Below are 25,827 nucleotides of genomic sequence, written 5' to 3'. Positions count from 1 at the left end.
CGGAGAAAAGTCCCTAACGCGATTCTCTCTCGCCGCGTTATTCCGAACGATACGGTAGGTGGCGGGAGCGGTCGCGATGGCGCGTCGGCAGAGAAAAGAACGATACTTTCCCGGACTTTGAAGCTCGAGGACGATGGTCGGAAAGAATGAACGAACTCGATCATCGTGATTGTCGCCCGGAGACGCGAGGGACGAGAAGCGAGATGGTAGGTTTATTCTTCTTTTTAAATTAACTTTGCGCTCGTGACGAGAGGGTCCGTCCGCTGGAGAATCTCGTGCTCTGCCTTTGAACGATTCGGTATCGGAGAAGGATAGGGGACGAGGCGGAGGTACTGCACGTGCGTATCTCGGATTCTCCGTCACCACGGTGCAGCGTCGCTTTGCTCGTCGGCAGTAGCCTTCTCGACGGCGTCGGCACGACACCGTGCGCTTTTCAAGAGGGCGAGAGGGGGGATGGGTCACGGCGGCGGGGGCTAGTCGATAGGGCAGGAGAGAGAGAGAGAGAGGGGGGGGAGGAGAGAAAGAGAAAGAGGGAACGTCGAGTCCTCACCTTGCAAGAGGTGAGCTCCACCACGCATCGCAAAGCGGCTGCTGCAAAAGCGAGCCGACTCTTCCTCGGTCAGTTGCTATTTGCAACCGCTGCTGGCAGCGTTTGTTACTCCTGCCGCTGTCTTTCTGCCAAGGGGGGTAGTCACGGTGGAGGGTTCTGCGGAGGCGATAGTCGTGGTGGTCGTGCACGTTCGAAAGGTAGTGGTAGTAGGTGCTTGTGCCCGTGCTGCGCCTTCGTCGAAAAGGGAAAAGATAAAGATAGGTAGAGCTCGCGCGCGCGAGAGAGAGAGAGAGAGAAAAGTAGCCCTCGAGGTTACGAGGCCAGAGGAGAAAGTGGGTGTTGCCGAAGTAACGTGTGGACCGTTCGGGAGCTGCCGAGGGACATGCCGGGAGCCCGGACAGGTGGTGGCGTGCTAGGATACGACGAAGGATAAAGAAAGAATTAGAGCAAAAGGAACGAGAAAAGGATGCCACTTTTCGTTGATTCCCGATCGACGAGTCATCGACGTCATCAACGTTATCTCGACGTTACCTTCGTGTTCAGTGAGTAAGTCGAGTCGATCTTTTCAAAGTCGTTCCTCTTAAAGAGAAGAAAATATTTTTCCATTAATCCGTCGTTCCTCCTACCGACGCGTTTCGTTTATCGACGAGTATCCGATATCAACTTCGTCAAGGGATAATTCGTCGAACAAGGGATGCTCCGGAGTAATCTTAGGTGCATCTCTGTTGGAGGTGATTGAAGGAGACGCGAAAAGGATCGCGTAATTCCGTACTCGTCGAGGAAGTATACAGGTCGGATGCAAATTACGATCTCGAACGAGACGGTAATTGGGGCGAAGGGACGTTAAGACTCGTAACGCAGATTGGGATGTTTTTCACCCCTTCCTTCTATCGTTCTCTCCCTCTACTTCTTTTTATCAACCTCCAGCCTCCTCCTCTCCCTCTCTCTCTCTCTCTCTCTTCTTTTTTCGTTTGTTTTTCTACGAGAGGAGGGAGACCGCCGGCGCGAAGCTCGCGCCGGCGGAGCTTTCGACGTAACGAGAGGAGGAGCTGGTCGCGTTATTGTATACGGCGTGCTCTCGCATCTCGTGCCCTTTTGCACTCCACGTTTTTCCTGGACCGCCGCGATCCACCCTCTCTCTTTCCTATTTTCCACCAGCACCCTCTTCCTCTCCAAACGGCGTCGAGTGTTACACTAGAATACCGAGAATAATACTCGAGGCCCGTCGACCGCTCGAGAGAAGTTCCTCGCCACCTATCCTCCTCAACCCTCTAACCTCACCCTTCCTCTTCCTCTTTGCTTCCACATCCATCCATATATCCACGAGTTCCACCAAACGCCGTCCTCTCTCTCTCTCTTTCTCTATAAGCGGGGACTAATCGAGGCCAGTGCACACACCTCTCGGAGGATGGGTGGAAACGTAGGGGGGAGAAGAGAGAGAGAGAGAGAGAGAGCTACCGGATTATTCCTTTTTTCAAGAAGGGCTGCGAGGGGTACTCGCTAACGACGTCACCGTGTCGAGTGAGTCACGGCTTCTAAATTGATCCCCCACCATCGAGCTCAGACCCTTCTCTCTCTCACTTCCTCTCTCTTTCTCTCGTTCTCTTTATCTCGACACGCTCGTCAACCTCTTTCTTCTGCCACTCTTTTCACCAACGTCCCACGACCTATGTACGTACATACGTACGTTTGTTGTCCGTATTTTCTCCAAGGTATGCACTCGGACTACGCTCGAAGGCCATCGCGAGGACAACTTTAATGATTTCTCGCGATGTCGTCGATATTCGGCCAGGCTTTATACACCCTTTGTACTTGTACTTTATCTTTTTTCCTTTTGCTTCGATAATCGCGTTCGTCGTTTCGCACGTTAGTAGATACCTCGGCCAAGTTCTTTGTCCAGAGCAAACGTTGGGATTGCATCGAAAGTTATCAAGGTGCTTGACTCGTGTACATATCGTTCCCTGTAATTTAGTACCACGGATGAGTTTATCCTCTCTTTCTCGCTCCCCTTCATTCACTTTATCTCTCTAATCTATCTGAGTGAAACAGACATTTCAGAAAAAGCGGTCCGAGGTAGATTGGAAAAATTTTAATATCGCGTTACGCGCGACCCACGAACGGGTGTTCGAGCGGGCACGATCTTATCGATCACGGCGTATCGATAAGCGTGTCTCATCGTGATTCATCCAATTCGTTGTTATCGTTCCGATCAGGTACACTTCCATATACGTTCTCTCTTTTTCCTTCTCTTTCTCTTTGCGTGTACTTTTTTGTCGTGCCGCTTTCGCAAGATCTCCCTAGTACGGTACAAAGGCAACTTTGGCCTTCGCGAGATGAAATATAAAACAATGTCGGCAAATTTCGTTCGTGCTACGCTTTACGAGAGAAACTTTATAAGCGTGATCGATAGGGAAATACTCGAGAGTATAAAGCACTCTAGGATACGCGTAATTCATTACGCGTATAATACCCTTTTGTTACCTTTCCCTGCTTTTCTCTTTTTTCCCTCCTTTTCTTTTCTAATCACACGCGACCTCTTACAAACAACTTTGATACAAAGTTTCTATTCCTTGTCTCGCTCCTTATTCGACGATGAGATATCGGAGCAGAGGGAACGCGTTCTTTCCAATTTTTCCTCGATTGGCCACTTTCGAGCGAACGTGTTCTCGGTCTGCCAATCTTTTAAAGCCCCGGAGCGAATCGCCTTGCAAAGTGCATCGCCTTTGCTTTCGGCATTTTCATTTTGGAAAGAGGGCCCTGCAGCGAAGTGAACGAGAAGAAGTGGCGGAGAAAGAAAGAAAGGGACAGAGAGAGAGAGAGAGAGAGAGAGAGAGAGAAAGGTGAGCGAGGATGGGGGTTTAATACGAACAATAAATAGAGAACAAAGCTCGCACCCTGACATTTCCCGATTGTCCGCGCTTACCGAAAGGTCAGCCTCAGCTTTTGTTTTCGAGAGCTAGGGCAGGTGAAGTCTCGGGGGGAATCAGCCACGAACGCATCGATGACTTTATCTCGATGAGAGAGATTATAGATGCGGTATGAAAGATCTAGTGGCCCATCCTAATCCATCTTTGATCGACGAGGAAGGGTAGCGAATGAGCGAGAGAGAGAGAGAGAGAGACATACGAGTACAGCGATCAGCTTTTTCTTCAATTTACAATTCACAAGGGTCGTTACGACGTCGACTGTCGGTCAAGCAACCGCATGTTGATAATTTCGATCGGTTTAAATGGGACACGTCGAAGGAGCTTTCCTATAAAATCTTAGAGATCGATCGAGTGGTGGCGAGCAAGGAATATACTTTAAGAGGGGTAAAGCTAACGCTTAAAACGGTCCAACCTCAAGCATCACTCGACATACTTACATAGATCGTAGAGTTGGCCGACTCTTAAAGGTTAACGTACGGTGAAACGTCGCGTCTTGTTTACGAGTGGGAACAATGAAGATCTCGAAAGGATATTCGAGAAGAACCCTCGTATAATAGACGTTGTATATAAATTTAAGGAAGGAAACTCCTACTCGTCTAATATTTTCCTCAAAGTGATGTCACCGTTGCGAATCGATGCTGCTCTCGCAATCAACCCGAGTACAAGACTCTCTCCCCCCCCCCCTCTATCTATCTATCTCTATCTCACTCCCCCCTCTCCGAATTACTCCGACGAGAGTGTCTCGTCCTTTCAGAGTCCGTTATTGAAACGTCACGAAAGAAGAGGACGACGAACGCTTTCGATCGATCCGCTCGTACCGAATCTTATTCCGTGTGGGAGGAGGTATTTGTGGCCACGGGCCGTCGCGAGTACGGGATAAAAACTGAGAGAGGTACGTAACGATGGACGAAAGAAATAACGAGCGTCGATGGCGCTTTTTCCAACTATTCGGGTCAAGATGTATTAAATTCTTGGCTCGATGCACCACCTGCCCGATTAGCGATGGAAGCCTCCCGTTTCTTTCCAAGATTTCTGCTCGTTTACTTTTCCAACGAGTGTTTCGTACGAACGGCCAGTTCCCTTTTTTCTTTTCTTTTCTTTTTTCTCTTTTCTTTCCTTATATTTCATGATCCGAATTGCACCGTCGTACTCGATAACCATTAAGGATCTATTATTATCGTTGTTTGGTTTAAGGATTCGTTCGAACGACGATTATTCCTCCGTATAAAAGCCGATAGTCTTCTTTTCATTTCGTTTGATCGCCGTACGATAAAGTTTCGATATTATGTTCTTGTACTCTTCCACGAGCGTGCTCGTTTCATCGTTCATATATTTATAGATTCAACTATGCATTTGGAACGTGTTATCGTTTTAATGCAACGGTAGATGTTTTCGTATCAATTATTTGTTCCTTCTTTTTTTCTTTTTTTCTTTTTACAATTTAACATCGCGATAAGCAACATTAATTTGTTTGACCTCATACGTAAGCACGCATACCCCATCTCATTTCCCGGCAAGGTCTCGCAATACCGCTTGTCTACTACTTCGCTCTTCGAACGACGTCGCTCGCTCGGCGAATATTCGATTCGCGCGTTTTTGGGTACGACGAAAAGAGATTTAGGGGCCGTCGCGACGTCCGAGCTTGTCCGAGACGATGGTTATCTGCGAGTTTTGGCGCGTGTTTGTAAAATTTATAATGGGAGAAAGACAAAGATGGAGCGCGAGAAGGACGTATATAAATGGGGTTCGAACACGTGACGTTAGTCTACGAATCAACGTAATAAAGCACGCTTTATCGTTTTCGGCTCGAAACTCTACGAGCACGCGAGCATGCCCCTTGAATCGTGCGAATTTGCTCAGGACTATGGACGACGGCCGCGTACCATAGTCGGTACGACGTAATCTCGAAACGATATTAAACAGTATTTGCGAAACAATATTTCCCTACGTATTTATCGTGATCGTAACGAAGAAAGGAACGCAATGGTAGTATCGAGTTCGCGGTTTATCGTTGGAACGACGACTTTCGGAGTAGGACTTTCGTTGCTGCCGCTGCTGCGAGAAAGCAGCAGTAGTAGAAAGAGACGAGTAAGTACGAGTTAAAAGTTATCGCCGACGAATAATGCCTCGTCGCATTGCATCGTTCTAAGAGGCATCGCGAGGCTGTGCACCTCAAGACCGTATGGATACAAGGAGGGAGCTAAAAAAGAGGAACGATCTTGATATTTCAATGAATTCTGCTTTGCGAATCCACGAGAGAGCATTCTCGCGATACATCGAGGTTCGTACTTTGCAAGTAAGACACCCTTCGTATTTTTTCGCATCGTCTCGAGAATTCCTCTCCAACGATTTATCGACCCTCGAACTCTCTTTCTCTGTTTCTTCGTCTTCTCGTAGCAGGCCCCTTTTCCAGTCGTTCGAAGAGGCCGAAAACATATTTAAAAAGTACCGAGTGTCGAGACAAAACAAGTTCTTCCTCTTCCTCGAGAGAGGGGTAAAGTCGACGATAAGAAATTTTCTCAAGGGCTTACGAAATAGAAGAGAAAAAGAGAAAGGAAGAAAACGAAAACGAGTCGTTTAAGTAAAGAGGTCTCTAGACGCCCGGTCAAATACATTTTCTTGTAACGTGGAAGTGACGGTGCGATCCAAACGCGGCGAGCTCGAAGGGAGGAGACACGTACGTCCGTAGTTACTCCGCGAAACGCTTTTGCCTCTCGATCAGGTCGTTGATCCGTTCACGGATTATCGCGGACGACGCTCTCACCCACGATCTTCGACATCGGGCGCTTTAAAAGATTCGCTGCAATCGTCTTGATAACGGAAGATTAATAGAGAGGACACGGAGAGGGAAAGAAAAAAGGGCGGAGGTCGAACGAAGGAGGCGAACGCCCGCAAAAACGAACGGGGCGCATCGTAATTCTTTCGCGTAGATTCGTAAAACGACTTCAATCTCGATGTTTTTTTTAAACACGCGCACATATATCTACGTAAACGCACGAATGGACTTGATCTTGGAGTTTGCTACTTTAGGATCGAATTCCGCGAACGTTATTGGTTCTGAACGGACGGATTGTTCGTTTGTCTATTCTTACCGAAGAGCTGACGCGGATTACGCGCGCATCTTCGGCCACTGCTATTACAATTCGCACGAGAGACGTTGCGAGTAACGAACGAGTCTACTACCCATTTTATATCGAGAATGATATCGATGGAATCGTAAACTTTTACGATAAGTTTATCGATCCTCGCAATGCGATGGAATTACATCGTCTAGACACACGTGGGATAGAAAAGAATTTGGATCGACGAGGATAACGAGCTGCTGCTATTCGTTGAAAAGAATCACGATGTCTCGTAGAGAGAGAGAGAGAGAGAGAGAGAGAGAGAGAGAGCGGAAGAAAAAAATAACAGAGATGCGGAGCATGTTAAAACGTCTTCGTACGAGCCTTCTCCTCGAAGTAGTCGACGACAAGTGACAGAACGAATCCAAGAAGTTTTCTCGCAAGTGGTCGGTAGCTCGATCGATAGGTCGACGACCAGTGATAATGGAGAGAGGGAGAGAGAGAGAGAGACGGGGAGAAGGCCGACGGAGGAGAGGTCTCTTCGTGTCGGTCGAACGAAACGAGTCGCAAATCGATATGAAATTTCAATTTTCCATCCCCTCAGATTCATTTCCTCCCTTTCTCCGATGAAGGTGTGTCTCTTGTGCGCGATGGCCGACATCCTCTGTCACTTTCCATTCGATTCCTATTCGATCGTCCTATTAGTTCGCATTTGTATCAGGAAAACGGCTATAGCTAGTCGGTCGGGCATAACGCGCTATGCCTTCGCTTCGCATATATTTTCACATCGTCGTAAATAATATATATATATGTATGTACATATATATATGTACACACACACACACACAAATCCGAGACGATATCGGACAGCGTTGATTTTTCTAGTCTTTGCGATTTTATTAATAGAATCGCGGCTAAACTTGCAAGATCCTCGTTGTTGTTCTTTCGATCGCGTGCAAGAAAGAGAAATAATATAGCATCGTTACGTGACAAGTGTTAGTACAGAGGTTCGACCGGAAGGTTCTTCAAGGTTAATTCGTTGAAAGAGCGAATCGTAAACGGGGTTTCTCTCGTTCGCACTCGGTTTACTCGCCAACCTCGGCTACACCCTAATCGAATGAAAGAGAAAGATATCGTATATTAAATGCGAAAGTTTATAGACCCCGATAACTTCCTTACGTCTTGCCAACCGTCGACAAATACTTCCATTGTTTGGACATTTTCTTTCTTCTTCCTTTTCCCCATTTCGATAGATCGATCGACCTTTGGCATATCGGAATTCAGGTTAAAAAGATATTTATAAGGGCATATATTTATTTAATCGGCTATGTTGCAACGCTCTCGTTCAGGGTTGAGAGAATCTTTTTATTATACGGACAGATTGATGCTCCGCCGTCGATCGCGCGTGAAAACAAAAAGAGTCCCTTTTATCCCGTCCAAGAATGCTCTTGCGATTCTAGGAAGAAGACAATGCACGCGTGTCGTCCTACATCCACATACGTGGCAGGCGTGTGTTCGTTTATATAGGTATGTATCTTTTTTCAGCAGAATCTGATCGTCGAAGCCTGGATCGCGTTCCCTTGGACGTTATCCAACGACCTTCGGATTGCGTCGAGATCTCGAGAGCCAACTAAGGCTCTCTCTCTCTCTCTCTCTCTGATTCTCTAGACCGAGTACGTTCCTCGAGGAAAGTTGGAGGGAGACAACGTTAGAGGGAAAAATAAATAGCAATATCTAGGATTACTTTCGATCGAAAGATAACGAGTACGATGTATTGGAGATTGGAACGATCGCGGATAATCCGATAATACTGATCTCGATTAATTACGTAAACGATTAATCCCCCGAGAGATCGATAAGCAATTATCTTGTCTCTCTAATAACGCTCGGTTTAACTTGCCTACGAAACGAGTTTTCGAAGAATTGATTTGCGCGAAAGAGAAAGCTAAATCGGTGTCGTCTTTCTTCGCTTGGGAAAGCTTTTTCTCTTCGGGAAGTGGGAATCGTCGACGTTGATCGTAAGTAGGCCACAGAGAGTACGAAAGCTCGCGCGTAACTCGTGTCTCGAATCATTCCGGATGGGGAGGGTTAAACTGGGCCACGGTGCGTCGGCCTCGACACCAGAAATATTGTCGACTCTTCCCTCACCTCTCCTTCTTTCTTCTCATCTACGTCAACGATTAGGAGATCGTCGGATTTATCGAACTACAAGCTCGAGAAAGAAACGAAGATGAAAAAGAATGATAAAGCACGGTCGGTCGTCCGTTCGTTCGTCTCGGAAGCGTTCCTTCTTTTCTTTTCTATTTCTTTCTTCTTTTTTCCTACGCCTACCGTTTACGCCATATGGATATTTTTAACTTTTGTAAGGCTTAACATAGCAGGCACGATGGGTGGTATCTCGCCTCGCCTCTTCTATTTTCTTCGCACGAGCAACCTCGCGTGTTACGTGTATCGGCCGGAGAGAGAGGAGGATACAGCATCGCTTCTTCTCTTTGTGCGAGATATAATCTCCTTAAGGAGGTTGAAATTGCTTCAATAAAAAAAAATTCTCCTCCTCTCTCTCTCTCTCTCTCTCTCTCTCTTGCCTTCGATAAAAGCATCTTCGACGCTTCGACTTTCTCTCGCGGATAAAGAATTCTCCGCTATCGGGATGGGATTTGTCGGAGCAATAGGATTTACTTATCGCCTTGGGTGAGAAATTGCGACGAAAATCTTGGCAAGAATCTTCGAAGGAAATGTTCAAAGTGATTTCATTCACTCGTACTATCACCATAATATATAATTTATTATCTCCGTTTGACTTCTTTTCTGGAATTATTCTCAAAGTTAAATCTGTACAGACGTATTTACGCGTTTTTGAAGTCGTGTCAGTCGGACATGATCGGAGATGTTTCGAAGGAGACGATTACCGAGAAACGAAAATTGTATCGGTAGAACGAATAAAAGGATATAAAAGAAATATTTGCAACGTCGCGAGTATAAAACCGAAAAAGATCGAGAAAGAGAAAAGAGGAGGGACGCGACGCGATGGAGCAGATGACGCGTGGTTGGGATTTTTCGCGCGACTCCCACTTCTTTAACGCTCTGCCTGTCTCTCTCTCTTTCTCTCTTGCGCGCGCGCTCTCTTGCTCGTTCGGTGCCTATCTCTTGTCTTCGTCCGTTGAAAGAGGTCGTTGATCTTTCGAGCGAGAGAGAAAAGAGAGGAGCACGTTTGTGGGCATACGGCCTTCGAGCGACCTTGGCAGTGGGACGTGTTTAAAGCGAACTACTTTTCAACGGCTTTTTATCACGGCTACTTAATTTCCGAGTAAAAAGGTCGTTTTCGAGTCGTGCGAGAAATCGTTACGTCCAAGTGCTTTGTACCGGTAGCGCTTACCTCGACTCCCATTATTTTCTCGTGCAGGCCGTACGAAAGCTCTCCTTTCTTCGTTCCTCCGTTCACTTGGTTCCTTCCTAAAGAGGGAGAAAATGTTCGATCTTCGATTTGAAGTGCTTCTCAATTGACTTCTTAACCCGTATTTTAATCGAATAATAAAATGACTGCCAGATGTATCGCAGCATGGTAGGTACTATCCGATATATGCTCCCCGGGATATCGCGAGAAATCGTGAAACGGACAAATTATACCGCAAGTCACGTGTTTATCTTCTATCTCGACAGAGGACCTTTGGCGCTGAGGAAGGTCCGAGGAAGATGGCTGGAGGAAGGAGTGTAGTATCTAGACAGACGAGACATCGTTCTGCACGAAGTTGGCCCTCGTACGATTAGAGAGAATCGAGGTAGAAAGGTGATTGGAAAGGGAGAGGGTGCTTCCTTCCATTCTGAGGATCGAAATGAGCGATCTACAGGCTACCCTCGAGTTCTCCCTCGAGCTCTGCAAGTTCTACAATGTCGACCTCTTTCAGCGAGGGTAAGGAGTATCGAAAGCTTCTTTGATTGCACGATTTATGAAAAGGCTCCAGTCCAGTTCGAGTAGTCGTAGAAATAGAAACGAACGAGTAAACGAGAGAAGTCGCAAAAGTTTCACTTTTATCGTCCTTCCCCTGCGATAATCCTCCGATAGAAATATGTCCGATTTCTGTTCACGTAGATATTACCAAATCCGGACGGCTCTTCGAGTGTCGCCGAAATTGCCGGTCAAGGTGGAAGTCAATCAGCTGCGAAACCGTGAGTGTCCGTCGAGATCAGACTCGGGTAAATGATTGTGAACCAAGAACGATCCGGGTGTACGTGATCGCATCAGATTTATTGGGTCTATTGCTTCAACTTTTATTAGAAATAACTTTTTATTAAGAATATATATTACAAGAGAATAGATAAAACTGAGAGAAGAGATAGAAGTATCAAGTCCAATTAAAAACCTATAATAAGAATAACTTGTGATAAAACGATCACGAGTTTCCCTTCCTATCGAAGAAATCAATTACTCGGGTCTAATCGAATCATCGTCACCCTCACCGTTGGGCAATAGGGGAACGTAAAGACATCGTTTTAGATTCGTTGGAGGCACCGGGCACGAGCAAACGCTTTCCGATCCTGTACAGAAACGAGGAGGTGACACTGGGTACTTCGGTCCTATTTCGTGCCCACGTGCTCGTGCACAGTCACAAGATCGAGGAGGCCCTGTCTCGCACCCACTTCAATCTCGGCGTCGAACTATGGTTCAGCGAACATACACAACCCGGAAACATGGCATGCGTGTCATCGAGGTGAGCACTTTAACGGCTGCCTCTCTTCCTCTCCCCCTCCCCCCTCTCTCATTTACAATCGGTTTATCGCGATCACGATGGAAACACACTCGCGACTCGTGAACTCTCATGGACACACTCACGCACACACGCGTGCACGCACACGTACCCACACATAACTACTCGCACGTATTAGAAACGATACGACGAACGACCGTTCCGATGAAACGGACGAAAATCGATACTTTCAAACAAGTCGTGCACTCCTTTCTCTCTCTCCCCCGCCCCTCTCTCTGTCGCGCTTTTTTTCTTTCATTATTCTCCGTTCGATTCCTTTTCAGGGCATTGCAGCTAAACTTTGCGCCAACGAAGGGCCTCCATTATCATCTCCCGGTACTCTTCGATTACTTTCATCTCGCCGCCGTATCCATCACGATCCACGCTTGCCTCGTGGCGCTTCATCAGCCGTACATCAAGTCGGTATCTCGTTCTCCTTTCTCTCTCTCTCTCTCTCTCTCTCTCTCTCTCTCTCTCTCTCTCTCTGTCTGTCTGTCTCTCTCTATTTATATTTTGATACTCTGTTCATTATCCTTTTCCGTTTCTTACATTGGATTTTTGCGCGCGAACAAACAGGAAAAGCATCCTGCATTATGTTCAGAGTTGGTAAGTTTTCTCTTTGCACCTTTATTTTGATCTTCCCGTTCGACCGATCGACCCGTCTACGTAATTTGTAGCGCACCGCGCGGTGGAAAGCCTTGGTTGCAATTTAAACAGACGGCAGCGAACAGCGAAAACAACGCGACATTCGGGAACGTCGTAAGTTTGTCATCGAGTGCCGACTCGTTGATTGCTCCTTGAACCGAATGCGATTGAATTCTCCTCCTTTTGTTGACCGTAGGAAAGCACGACGAGGTGCGTCGGTTCGGCTACAAGGATGCAACACGCCAGGTTGGTTCAACAGGAAGTGACGAGACTACTTTTAGCCGCTAGGGAATCCCTGTTGAACGACCTGGCCGATCTAGCGAGACTTTTACCCTCTTGGCAGCAAAGGGCACTCGAGCTTGCACAGAATACGCACAAAGAGATCACCAAGGTCGTGTGTTAGTTCGCTATCCAATATCCGATAGGAGCGATCGGTTGATCTAGAAAAAAAATTAACGTGTCGTGTCTGATCTCGATTGCAGATGATGGACACGGAAGAGGCGGATATAGCTCAACTCTGCGCACAAAATATCGTTCTCTGGCAACACTTTCTGGAAGCGTTTTCTGGTCGCGAAGCTGTGCATCAGCATCTCGCTAGGATTCATCATCAGTTGCGAGTAAGATATCGCGACGCGTTTGTCCGTTCCTTTTTTCATCGCACGTTCGTTCTTCAGGTTAAACGCTTCGCGGAGGGTTTCTTCGTGCTGGAAAATCCACGAATGTCGGCGGCGGGCTGTTACGATGCGAATTATCAATCGTATCAGGCTGTGAGCGAGACCGCACGAAGATCGCGTTATCTCGCCTCGCTGCCTCCGTTGCCGGTCCATTGCCCGGAATTGGATGGCGATCTTCATTCGTTGCCTTTAATCTTCGAGGATCAATATGCCGATATGCAACAGAGACACAGAAACAGTAGTAAGAGGAAGACCGTCCGGTTGATACGATCTAGATCGGTTATCGGACGGTTTCTCGTTAAAAAGATATTACGTTCTCGTTAAAGAAATGATACGTTATACGTAGAACGCGTTATCCTCCAGTTCCCAGCATGGACGATTGCAGCTGCGGGATCGCCGCGATTCTGGAATCCAGATCTATGGGTATCTGGTCGCCGAGAAGCGAAGGTGCTGCGCAGGATATCGGAGCGATGCAGGCTCGCTTCGCGACCGCTCCTTCGACGTTACCGGCGAGGCACAGCAAGTCTCTCGATCAGCTTGGCCCCGAAATGCCGCCGTTGCAGCCAAGGGCTTCGCCCAAGACATTACCCAGGTCCGTTCGAGTCTCGATCGATCCTCTCGATCGATCCTCTCGGTCGTTCGAGTGGTACGAGCCAATGAAGACCCTTTATTCCCGACGAGACTTACGGGTATAATTCAATGTTTCAAATCGCACGTCGGCTTTACACAGATCGGTCTCGACGCAATTATTTCCCAAACAACGTGGCGGAATTAGAAATGCGACTCCACCGGCGACGGTTCCGTCGAGAGGAAGGCCAAGGTCAACGGTACCGTCCGGCAACAACACCCTCTTTCCACCGTCTGGACAACAGCAGGCCTGTTCGGCGCCAAACCCATCGTTGAGTTCCACTCCGGTGATACCTCTTCCTCGTGCCAAATCCACGCAGATGTTGGTGCAAAATCGGCAACAAGCCGATCCGCAATCCACGTCCATCGGTTCGCTCCTCGTGGCGATGTTTCCCGAGCTACCGTCGGACACTCGACTCCCTGGCTATCGGCCGTCCGCCAAATCCTGCGAACAGAATCTAACGGTACCCTCCTACGTGAGAACGTTGGACTTGGCCCAGCTGGCTGACTGCTTGAATACCGAGAGCAAATCTTCACAAATCTCTGAAGGTACGATCCCCAAGTTTTTTTCCTTTTTCGTTTTTTTCTTTCTTCCGTTCGCTTTAACTATGTCCATGTTCTTTCCTCGCTTATAAATTTATAAGCGTCGCATCTCATGTATCTATATCTGCGTATATCTACGTTTAGGCGAGTTCGCGTATCGCTTCTTTCAGACTTTCGCTCTTTGGACACCAGAAGGATACGATTGGAGCCAAGGAGTCATCGATTGTTGAACCGTCAAGGCCTCGCCGGTCACGATCAAAACAATCTTCCTCTCGGCAAGTCCGGTGCAAACGTTGACGGTTTCTTGCACGAACAACAGCCTCTTCACACGGCCACTCTCGACAGGATAACGTATCGTGGTAACGCCAGAAAGCAGGCACATCAAACAGGTGGTAAATACAATCAAACGAACGGATTGGAGTCGCGGCGTTACCACACGATCGGGAAAACTAGCTCTGGCCATGGACAACGCAATCGGGAAACGCAGGATTCGATGAACGGTGCCACGCTGACGAGCAGTCATTCGTTGCTGATGGAACCGTTGTACAGAGTATCGAATTACTCCTCGACCACCACGGATTCCTTCTTTTATCGAACGAACGGCATCAGCGGCCGTACTCGCGACGAGACTGATCGACCAAAGAGACCAAAGAGTACCGACAGACTCGTCGACGAGGTCGAGAGGAACGAATGTTGCGAGTTTAGGAGGGAGAGGACGAAAAGGAAAGAGGAGAGAGTGACAAAGTCGCCAAGGAACGGTGTAAACTTGTCGTGTTACATGGAGGAGAAACAACAGAAGCGAGGTCAACGAGAAAAAAGGACGATGGAATCGCCTAACGAGCCTCTCTACGAGGTAATTACGCTCAAAGTCGAACCAAAAAGGGAAACGCGCGTTGAAAGAAGAAGGGACAAGCACGGTAGAAGGCCACATTCCGCTCCCGTTTTGGACACCGAACGTCCATCCGAGGATGGTAGAAAGTGTGGTCATAGGAACAGGAAGGCCGCACCACCGCCTCCGGCTTATCAGGATCCGGCTATGGCGCCTTTGCCCAAGTATCGTCATCCGCCGCCAGCACCTACGACCAGTGTCCTTGAAGTTGAGAATAACAATAAGATCATTCTGAAGGTAATGATAACTTTGGTTCGAATTCTTTTGTTCCGTTTGGTCAGAACCGAAGCGATAAAGAAAAAAAAAAAAAAAAGAAAGAAAAAGAAAAGAAACGAAAGCACAAACTAATATCTGGATTTGACATATCCTTTCCAGGTTGAACCAATAAAGTCCCCGATCGAGATATCGGCTACGAACGGCAGAACGCCATCATCCGAGATTTCAAATACCGGTGAACAGCCGCCCAATGTGAAAAGACTGAGATGTGCCAGCGTTCCCGTGGCACAGAACAAAATCGTAGTCCCACGTAGCGCCGTTTCGCTACCGTGCATGCCGATACGCGATAGCAAAGATAGCCTTAGCAACAATCATCCCGTCATTCCAAATCCCCTTAGTCCGCCGTCCACTCGACCGAGCAGTCCTACAACGAGTTCGAGCTCTAGCAACTTGACGTCCGAGTGTTCAGGTTGGGTCAGCAGCGGCGACACGTCTAGCTCGGAACAAAGGCGAAACGCAAGATTATCCAGTGAACAGTTGCGTCAGAAGCTTTCCAAAATCGTACCTAGGAAAAAAAGTCCGGCAAAGGAGAGTAGTCCGGTCGAACATTCTTACGAAGAAGTTAGATTACCACCACCCAAGATGTTCCAAGACGAGCCACCACCTCCCGAAGAGTTTCGTGATCCACCAGCCCCTATTGACAATCCTCTTTATCACGTGTACGAGACGGTAAAGAGAACTAGGAGTCCCAAGCGGAACAAGACTGCACCCTGTAGTCCTCAACGCAGTCGGGAAAATGCGTACGGTGGTGGTAGGGACATCTGTTTGGATTGTTATCAAGAAGGCAAGGAACTTTTACAGAGCACGCAGGACGACTTGATCAATTTTAAAAAATGCAAGGAGGAGTTTAAGCGACAGATGAGCTTCTCTGGAAGGATTTATAGGTGTGTATTTATTAGCTTTCGAAGATTGTCCTCGCAATGCTCTTGGTCCCTCCGATGCTCTTCCGTCAAACCGTAACGATCCTCTCTCTCTCTCTCTCGAAATTTTAATCTTTTGTTTCTTCCCACTAACGCAAAAATGTATCTATCTGTAATATGGCGTGTTCTGCGTCTCGGATGGATCGAGTCGAGGCGTTTTGGTTCACCGTTTCTAGTTCCTCTCTCTCTCTCTCTCTCTCTCTCTCTCTCTCTCTCTCTCTCTCTCTCTCTCTCTCTCTTTCTCGCTCACTCCAGTCCACCTTTCCGTTCGTATTTTAAGTTCTCTTTATCTACCTTACCCCATCTAGAGAACGCAAGGAAGCGCAGTATCGCTTCCATAAGCGTGCCCGTTCTTTCGGATACGGTGACCTTCTGACCCCGTCGTCGATTCAACCTTTAAGATCGAATGTGCCTCTTAGCGATTACCCAAGCCTGGCCTCGACCTTGCCGTATTTCCACATCAGCGACGAGTATCGCCTCTTCTCGCCGGAAGGTGCTCATCTAATCGTTTGCGTACACGGGCTCGATGGTAATGCGGCTGATTTACGTCTCGTCAAGACTTATCTCGAATTGGGTCTACCCGGGGCACACTTGGACTTTCTCATGTCCGAGAAGAATCAAGTAAGTTTCTATCTTTCCAGTATTCATATTCTCCATTCTTTTTGTTGTACGATCTTGTTGTTGAATAAAATCGTATCGCTTTTAAGGGAGATACCTTCTCGGACTTTGACACGATGACGGATAGATTAGTGGCTGAGATTCGTCATCACATTGAAATATCGGGCTTGAATCCAACGAAAGTGAGCTTCATCGGACACTCTCTGGGGACCATCATCATACGGAGTGCTTTAACGCGACCACAACTTCGGCCACTACTTCCTCGTTTGCATACCTTCCTTAGTTTAAGCGGACCCCATTTAGGCACTCTTTATAATACCAGTGGATTGGTTAACGCCGGTGAGTGAGATTATACTTTAAACGGGGACGGTTTGCAACGCGCGATACTGACATCGATGTCGTTAGAAAAAAGTGTACATACATACATATACATATATATATATATATATATATATATATAGGTTTGTATGTATGATGTATACGCGCGCGCATACACATCTTTTTGTACATCTTTTTTATATATCACTAGGTATGTGGTTCATGCAAAAATGGAAAAAGTCCGGATCGTTGCTTCAACTGGCGATGAAGGACGCGCCAGACGTCAGACGTTCCTTCATGTTTCGTTTAAGTCAGAAGAGCAATTTGCAAAAATTCAAGCACGTACTCTTGTGCGGAAGCGCCCAAGATCGGTACGTGCCGCTTCACTCGGCGAGAATAGAACTCTGCAAGGCTGCCGTACGTGATCCGTCCGATCAAGGTATTCCAATATCTCCCTCTTTTTTCTTTCTCTCTCAATCGAGTATTTTATATATACAGGCGCGCGCGAATATATAGATGTGTCTATCTATGTACTATATTTAATCGAATTCATGAGTTTTCTTATTCGTAGGGGCAGCGTATCGCGAGATGGTGCATAATATACTCTATCCCGTGATGTCGGCATCCGGTGTGAGCTTGGTCAGATACGATGTCCATCATGCGCTTCCACCGACAGCAAACGCTCTGATCGGTCGAGCAGCTCACATCGCCGTCCTTGACTCCGAGCTTTTCATCGAGAAATTTCTCCTCGTTGCTGGTCTCAAATATTTCAGATAAGGAACGGGCAAAGCTTCATTCGCGGATGAGAGTACGGTCACGGCCTGATGTGTACTCTAAGTCATAGAAGCCAAAGAATGACAAACAACAAAAAGGGACAAGAGAAATGAAGTATATATGACGGTATCTTGGTGTAAAGAAAGGAAGAGAGAGAGGAAGAGAAGAGATTGACAAAGAGAGAGAACGGCGCGATATCGTCGCTTCTTCAATAGCTAGTCCGTTTCTGATCACAAGTATGAGAGACACCGCATGATTATTGATTAGGTAGTTCGATTAACGACGAAGAAAAAAAACGATTACATTTTAAAAATAAACGATTTTCCCACGGTCGCATCGGTTCGAAAATCTTTCGGCCTAGTTCGAGATCGATCGAAGATTTTTAGGAAAGAAAACAAAAACCAAAAAAAAAAGAAGTCACGAACAAAAATTATCGAGAATCATCGACGGATCCTCGTAACGCCAATTTCATCGATATATCGCGACGAAAAATCATACATACCTATATTAATTGTAAGACCATCGAACGAGATTGGTCAATTGGTCGGGCAAGTGTGCGTCGCAATGTACGTTCTTTCGTTTCTTCTTTTCCGTACGCTCTTTTCCATTTTTCTTCTTTCTTTCTTTTCAGAAATTTCAAGATATCGACTCGCGTCATTCGTCGCGATACACTTGCCGCGTATTAAAATATATAGACGGTGTTTCGCTGACTCTCAAACTAACATAAGAGTTCATCGTGAATCCGCTAATGATATAAACATAATTTATTATAATTTTCATACACCCGTTAAACGTTTATACAAAGACGCGAACTTTCACGACGTTAATCGAATGTTGTATTCAATAAATATTCGTAGTTCCGTAATTCTCATTCTATATTTTTTTATTGAAGCCTCAAATATAATTTCTCCTATAAGTTTTTGTCAATGAAGTTACGGGTAACTCTCATCGTAAGAGTCAGCGATTCGCCGCATATTTAAAAGAAAAGAAAGGAGAAAAGTTAAAAAAAAGTAAATAAAAAGAAATAAAATAAAATATAAAATAAAAAGTACGCGAGAGAGAGAGAGAGAGAGAGAGAGAGAGAGAGATAATGCGAGAAAACGTATTGTCTAGTCGTTAGGAAAGTTATGAAACGCATGTCAATTGTTACCCTCAGATAAGTGTGAGTGCGTCCCGTGCGTGTAGAGAGAGGATGGATGATCCAAATAAGAAAACGAAAAAAAGGACGATGGACGAAAAGAAAAAAAAATGAACATAGAAAAGACAACACGAATTGGAGTATTATGTTCGTGCGATTTTCGTTGGTGTTGCACGGCGAAGAAAATGTGCATAATTCGATTAGAACTTTCGAAGGAGCTTAACGCGAATGAGCTTGACGAACGAGCTTGCGAACGAAGAATACATGTCGCGCTAGAAGAAGATGAAAGGGCGTTCTATTTGCGTGCGAAGAAAATGGAAACGTATTTAAAAGAAGAAAGGGAACGAAAGAAAAAAAAAACGTTTCAGGTATATGAAATCCCTCCAGTACTAGATCTCAATTGCTCGTAACAATCTACGAAGAATTATAATTAATTAAATAACTCGACCAGCGGACGTTCTACAAAAGGAAATACGCCTATTATACGATCGATCAATCGTCGTCGGAATGAGAGTCGTGCGCGCGCCAGAGGGAGAGAGAAACAGAAAGAGAGAGAAAGGGAGGGAGGGAGAAAGAGGGAGAAAGCGAAAAAGAAAAACATATATAGAATTAATTAATAAAGAAAGAAAAATGAAATGGCGTCGTAGTGTACATCATCGTCGTAGCTTGTCGATCATTATCATATAATTAACTTTTAATTAATTATCGCTAAGACTCTTTACAAGACTCTTAAGTCGTTGGTGCTAAGTATGGAAATCTTCATTTCTTTCTTCTACAGTCACTATTATTCATTTATATATATATATATATATATATATATTCAAGATCAATTTGTTCCGCTTTTTAACCTAATATTAGAAGCGTCGGGTGAATTCGATGCGTGATGATATATTGTTCCTTTTTATCGCGAATGTTTAACGAAACAGAAAGAGAGACTCAACCCAGTGGAAATTGACCGCGAACTTTGATCGATTTCTTTACGATAGATTAAGTAATTTTTGCAACCCAGCATATTTCCTTTTTCCTTTTTCAACGGGCTGGTATCCCATATAAAAAAAAAAGAATAAAAGAGAAAGACAATGCACGTGTGTGTTTTTGCGTGTTTATGCGTGTATGAAGGAAAGAAAGAGAGAGAGAGAGAGAGAGAGAGAGAGAGAGAGAGAGAGAGAGAGAAAGGAAGAAAGAGAGATAATTATTATACGATCATCTATGACAAAAAATTATTGACGATTTTTAAGAGGCATTAACAATAACGATAATTACATATTAATTAATTATGTGAACGAATCGATTATTATAAATGAATTTGTTGGAGCGTAAACAAAATTTCATTTTCTCGATTCGACGAAATGCAAACCGCTCTCTTTTCGTCGCATTGCATTGTAAAAAAAAATACGGTGACTGCCAGAAAAAAGGAAAAAGAATAAGAAAAATACAAAGAAAACATAGGTAATGTTGGAAAATGATCTTTGAGACATAATTCCATTCACTCATTGTGAAACTATGTGCCACAGGAATCTTCGTCAAAGTCCTAATTGATTACTCGTTCGTACATGAGTCTTTGCATTTGTAATCGTATCGAGAATTAACATGTGTGTACCTTGCGAATTAACTTTACATAAGTCCATATGTGTATACACACACACACACACACACACACATGTATGTATGTATGTATGTATGTACATATATATATACGTGATTTGTGTATTTTTTATTTTCTTATCATTATACGTACGCGTGGCACAATTTTTCTAAAATCTCGTTTTGACGAGGACAAAGTTGGGAAAACTGCCAACAAAGACACGATCTAACGATAGGTTCTAACGATCAATCGATCGATCGATCGATATACATGTGTGTATATGTATATAAGCACACGTAGTTATATCATTTAACCGTGAAAAAAAATTTACATTCGCAATTTTAGAAGGATTTACTTGACGGATTTCTCGGCAGTAGAGCGAGCGCGTCATCAATTTTAATCTGATTTCTTTTTTTACGAGCGTATGTGCATCGATTGTTACATCATTTTTTAATTACGAAAATCGACCGAACGACAAACGATCGGCGTGTTCGACATTACGTTAGATCATTTTCGAAATCTTATAATCGACAAAGAAAAAAAGAAAAATATGAGGAAACACGCCTGACTCGTTCGTCCGTTGACTAATGTGTATTTTTTAATTGAGTTTAATCAATGAGATCAGCAAGTATTTGTCAATGCAACTATGTATGCTTTTGTGGAATAAGATCGTGTATCGTGCGAGAGGGATTAGAGAGAGAGCTTGAGTGAGTGACAGAGAGAGAGAGAGAGAGAGAGAGAGAGAGAGAGAGAGAGAGATGCACAAGAAGAAGTAAAGAAGTTTGTCGTTAAAGGAGAAACACCAATGAAGAAGTAACAATGTATACACTATACATAATATATGAGTACATATGAGAAAAAATGAAATAAATCTATACATAAAGAGATAGATTAATATAAAATCTCGATTTATTAATGAAGGGGATCGGCCGCATCCCAACAACCTGATTTTTATTTTCAACTTACTCTATACTTTTATATAAAAAAAAAAAGGAAAAAAAGAAAAAAAAAGAAAGAAAGACACATTTATATAGTTTTATTAATAGGATTAAATCTCTCTCTGATTACATAACAATCACGATAACGAACAGAATCGGAAGATACGCGTGCGAGAATAAAAATTCGAAATAATTTTCACCATTTCGTTTTTTATATCTTCGAAATAAATATGTTTGAAACACTATAGATAAAAATCATCGACACGCGTGATAATCAGAGAAATTAAAATCGTATATACACGCATGAAACTAACGTGTTTCTTGTAAATTTTACAAACGTTAAAAAAAAAAAGAAAAAAGAAAAAAATAAAAAGACATCAATATCGCGTAAAAAATTGGCTAAAACGATAAATTGTTAAATCGATTGATGGATAAAAATTTGTAAAGTTATTCGATCTTGACTCATTTGTAGAAATGTTGCTTTGTTTCCTATTAACGATATGATCGTGTGTGTGTGTGTGTGTGTGCGTGCGTGCGCGCGCGCGTGCACGTGTGTTCGTGTGTGTGCGTGTGTGGAGAGGTATGCGCGTGCGTTTTTTTAATTTCTTGAAATAATTATAAATAGTTAGAAAGGATAGCGTTCCGTGCTATTCGACGTTACGAAAGTCCTCTGGCGCCTCGTCGTCTTCCTCGTGAAAATTTGCAACAGCACCCTCGGCCATACCGTCAATAGGTCCAGCAGCATCCATACCGACCGCTTCGTCTATGATCATAGCAACGTTCGTCTCGGCAGGACCTTCTCCAGCTTGATCCGGTTTTCCACGACCATTCGAAGTCGCTTGTCCTGAATATCGACGAGATACTTTTAACAATAACTCGAATATTCCAAAAATATAAGAAAGGGAAAAGGTTATAGAGGAATGGAAGATAAAATAAAATAAAATAGACCAGTCCTACCTTGACCAAGATCTCGCACTTTGCTGAGGTAGGAATACTCTCGTGCGTTTGAGAGACCCGATATCACGCAGGCACTGAGTGCACTTCGATTGAGATTCATCGGCGACGCGTCGTACCACTCGTTGCTATCCGCATCGTAACACTCAACGTAGGCAATAGTGGTCGTACCTGGTAAAGATTCTATTTCTCATTTCGACCATTAAAGTCGATCATCTAGGTGTCAAGTGACTCTTTGACTCACCATTGAAACCTCCAACGACAAAGATCATATCGTCGAGGATCACGGTAGCAAAGTTACTTCGTGGACTGAACATTTCGGTGACTTCCTGCCAATCCTCGGAGTTGTTAGGACTGTAACGTTCTCCTAAAAGGAGATCAAGGAGATGGCTAGAGAAAAGTAGAAAGGACAACCTAATTATCGCTCGGGTTTCGAATATCGAAGAAACTTTCACCGGAACTTAGCCTAATGAAGCCGTTGAAGCCGCCCAGAGCGTAAAGACTATCTCGAAAAGCAACCAACGAGACACCGGATCTAGGACTGATCATGGATCGAATGTAACTCCACTGATTGCTTTCGAGATCGTAGACCTCGGCGGAGTCGAGGATTTCCTGACCATTGAAACCACCGACGATATAAATCTTATTGCGGAGTGCAGCCGCGCTGGCATCCGAGCGTTGTCGATTCATCGGCGGAATCATCTCCCATTGATTTTTCTGTGGCTCGTATCGTTCGGCCGAGTTCATTCTGGTTCTTCCATTGTACCCTCCTAATGCGTATATCTTGCCACCTTTTGCAAAAAAGGAGGGCTCTGTTCGGGCTACTCGATATTTGTACTTTCGCGTAACTTACCGTGTGTGCAAACGCTAACGTAACACCTAGCATGGTACATGCAAGCTCGTTCACGCCATTCCTTCGTCACTGGATCGAAACATCGGACGGTATTAAAGTGTTCGTTCCCATCAAATCCTCCAATCATGTAGATGAGATCGTTGAGAGCGCAGATCCCGTGATAAGCTCGTGGCGTCAGATCCGTGCTTACTGATAGAAACCATCTGTCAGCTCTGAAGTTTACACAGTTGAGATTTATACAAAGGTGTTATATGATTTTTAAGGCATAGGTTACGCAGATATTTTCTTCGCAATCCTTGTCGTTCCCTTTTTTTTTTTTTTCATTCCCTTCATTCTTTCTCCAGATCTTCTCTTTATTTTACTACGGCCAATCGTTTCGTGACGATGTGACCAGTTTTACCTCGTGTCGTAAGTCTCGACGAAACTAGTCGGTGAACCGGCACTCCACCCACCAATCGCAAAAAGGATTTCGTAGGGTACTCGTGGTCTCGACAATGGGTTCTTCATGTCGATTTCTCCGTTCTGTTTGTTGTCTTGTTCGGTTAGGTAAGCTTTTGCTGACTGCAATGTTCGTTGACAGGTCTAAAAGGAAAATAAAATGGAAACGTTTCAAATTCGTTTCGGACGTGTTTATTCCCTTTGCATTTTACCTACTTCGTCTTCCCGAATGAGTTTCCAATTGAGGACATTATCAGCGAAATAATTGTAACTCATTGATCCATAACGGATACATTCCAGTAACTTTGCCACGTGAATCTTCCTTTCCTCTACTTTATACTCAACCCAGGTTTTAACGGCCTCGAATACTATCTCCTCGTTTTTCACATTGAGTTCGTCATCCTCTAATATTGACTCCAATTCCTCCGACTGCAATTCCTTGAACTCTGAACTCTCATAAAGTATTTGTTTGAAGTGATGACGAATGTATCTTCGGCCTTTCTCTTCGAGATCCCGGCAGAAATAGTGACGTGCAAATTTAAAGATTCCTACAATCGTATAGAAGGGAGTTAGGATCGATCAACATTTCTTTTCAAGTCAAAATCCTGTCGCATTAACCTCGCGTACCTAAACAATTGTCCGGCTTGAGTTCTTGCAAGAGAAATTGACAACAGAGCTGGACAACACCAAGGACCTCGAACTGATCTGCCAAAGGTAAGAGCTGCTCTACGTTGTCCGCGTTAACGTTGCAGGTGCCGGTATAAGCATAATCGAGGATCAGAGCGAAGATTTCACTGGGTACCGAGTCGATAACTACCTCGGTAGTCTCGCTCTTTCCACCCTTGAGACTATTGGTGAAGAGGGCTTTGAAGTAAGGACTAACCGCGGAAAGTATGGCTCGATGAACAGGAAAAAACTGGTCCTTGGCACATCTGATGGCACCGTCGCAAAGCTGTCGATTCGCTCTGAAAGTAAATCGTTCGTTGATCGTGCGCACTGTCCTTTTTAAGAAGGAGAAGAAGAAGAACAGGAAGAAAAAGGAAAGAAGGAAGGGAAGAAAAAAGAGAAAAGCTCCAAGATATTCTTTATTTGTATAATAGATATTATTCGGTGTATTATTCGAGTATCCCCGTTCGCACGTATCATCATTCGATGCATATCTATGTTAGCTTATGGAGAGATAATCCAAGTCCACGCCGCTAGGTCGGTCTAGATAATAGCCTGAAAAAATAACCTAAGTTCCGACCAGACAATTGGGAACTCGACCAGGGCGTAATTGGAGGGGAGACAAACGCACTTCCTCACTCTGGCGGCCTGTTTTCTCTTGCACTGTTTCAGTGCAAGAACAGCGGCAGTACGAAAACGACGTCTCGTAATATTCGACTGAGCAACGATAGCTTCCTGAGCGTCATCCTGACGTAATTGTCCATCGGCTCGTGGCCTTGAACCGAGTCGTCGACCTGGTAACGACGAAAGCAACGGCCGGAGGATTAGCAATGGATTTCGTGCTGGTCTTCCTCTACTTGCTCCTCCTCGTCGCCGAAAAATTCCTCTCAAATCTTCCTCCCTCGAATCCTCTTCGCTCTCGTTATTATCAAACCCTGTCCAAACGTAACCGCGGAGACTCGCGGCCATGACAGACGAAGGCCAAAAATTTCCACATTCGAGTTTGCCTGATTTTACTCCTAGCTCGATCGATCGTTCGATCGCGGCTGAGAGAGAATCGTTAATCGAATTCGACTCGTATCGTACTTCCGACTGCAGTTCTTCCATTTTCAATAAATATCATCGAAATGAAGAAATTTATTTTTCTCTACTTCTTTTCTTTTCTACCACTCTTAGGTAGTAAATTATGGAACGAGAGAGGGTGGCCGACTCGGAACAATCTAAAAACTTCCTAAGGTTGGACACACGGATGCAGACGCGTACTTTCATTCGAAGAAAAATATCATCGTTGAAACGTTCCAATTTCAAACGTTCCAACGATATTTCATTTCGTTTCTACAATGGAAAAATCAATTCTCAATCGATTCTCCTCGAACGCGAGACGGATCAAACTACATTCGAATTAAGAAATTCTTTTCACGTATGTACGTGAAACGTTACTACGTTTATCAGGAAAAAAAAAAAAAACCGACAAATTTATGATTATTGAAAATATTAATTTCCACTTTAGCGAAACAAAGAGCTTACGAATAAGGTTTGCGTTCGAAAATGAAGGTGGCAGGTTCTCGTTTCAAGGGCGGGGTCGATGTCGCTTTCTCCCCCTTCGAAATGGTGAATCCCTAACTTTAGGATGGCCGAGGGGTACAGGGAGGAGGAGCAGCATTGGATGGAAGGTTAAGGGCTGTCT

The 25,827-nt window shown here is 44.8% G+C and overlaps 2 protein-coding genes across 8 annotated transcripts; one reads left to right on the top strand and one right to left on the bottom strand.

Annotated features, from left to right (window-relative positions):
* Nucleotides 1-63: 63 nt before the first annotated feature.
* LOC127068100 (uncharacterized) lies at nucleotides 64-21,193 on the top strand. Of its 7 annotated transcripts, none has more exons than XM_051003801.1 (18): nucleotides 64-206; nucleotides 10,200-10,449; nucleotides 10,630-10,706; nucleotides 11,035-11,248; nucleotides 11,569-11,703; nucleotides 11,861-11,890; nucleotides 11,962-12,043; nucleotides 12,126-12,320; nucleotides 12,412-12,546; nucleotides 12,604-12,844; nucleotides 12,967-13,195; nucleotides 13,334-13,779; nucleotides 13,944-14,899; nucleotides 15,038-15,822; nucleotides 16,167-16,479; nucleotides 16,566-16,815; nucleotides 17,006-17,233; nucleotides 17,366-21,193. In XM_051003801.1, the coding sequence occupies exons 2-18, from the start codon at nucleotides 10,373-10,375 to the stop codon at nucleotides 17,569-17,571; spliced, it is 4,599 nt and encodes a 1,532-aa protein (XP_050859758.1). In that variant the 5' UTR covers nucleotides 64-206; nucleotides 10,200-10,372; the 3' UTR covers nucleotides 17,572-21,193. The 7 variants fall into 7 exon arrangements, with proteins under 7 accessions (XP_050859758.1, XP_050859756.1, XP_050859755.1 ...); XM_051003799.1 differs by lacking the exon at nucleotides 64-206 and adding an exon at nucleotides 462-1,092; XM_051003798.1 differs by lacking the exon at nucleotides 64-206 and adding an exon at nucleotides 462-1,096.
* LOC127068141 (kelch-like protein 10) lies at nucleotides 19,497-25,547 on the bottom strand. The gene is made up of 9 exons (XM_051003894.1): nucleotides 24,709-25,547; nucleotides 24,102-24,439; nucleotides 23,691-24,022; nucleotides 23,437-23,618; nucleotides 23,037-23,248; nucleotides 22,639-22,974; nucleotides 22,428-22,550; nucleotides 22,187-22,354; nucleotides 19,497-22,073 (listed from the first exon to the last, which is right to left on the bottom strand). The coding sequence occupies exons 1-9, from the start codon at nucleotides 25,245-25,247 to the stop codon at nucleotides 21,877-21,879; spliced, it is 2,427 nt and encodes an 808-aa protein (XP_050859851.1). The 5' UTR covers nucleotides 25,248-25,547; the 3' UTR covers nucleotides 19,497-21,876.
* Nucleotides 25,548-25,827: the final 280 nt, after the last annotated feature.

Source organism: Vespula vulgaris, chromosome 12, assembly GCF_905475345.1.
Source record: "Vespula vulgaris chromosome 12, iyVesVulg1.1, whole genome shotgun sequence".
Taxonomy (NCBI): Eukaryota; Metazoa; Arthropoda; class Insecta; order Hymenoptera; family Vespidae; genus Vespula; species Vespula vulgaris.
The sequence above is the reverse complement of the archived record's forward strand: the minus strand, read 5'-3'. Positions and strand labels throughout refer to the sequence as shown.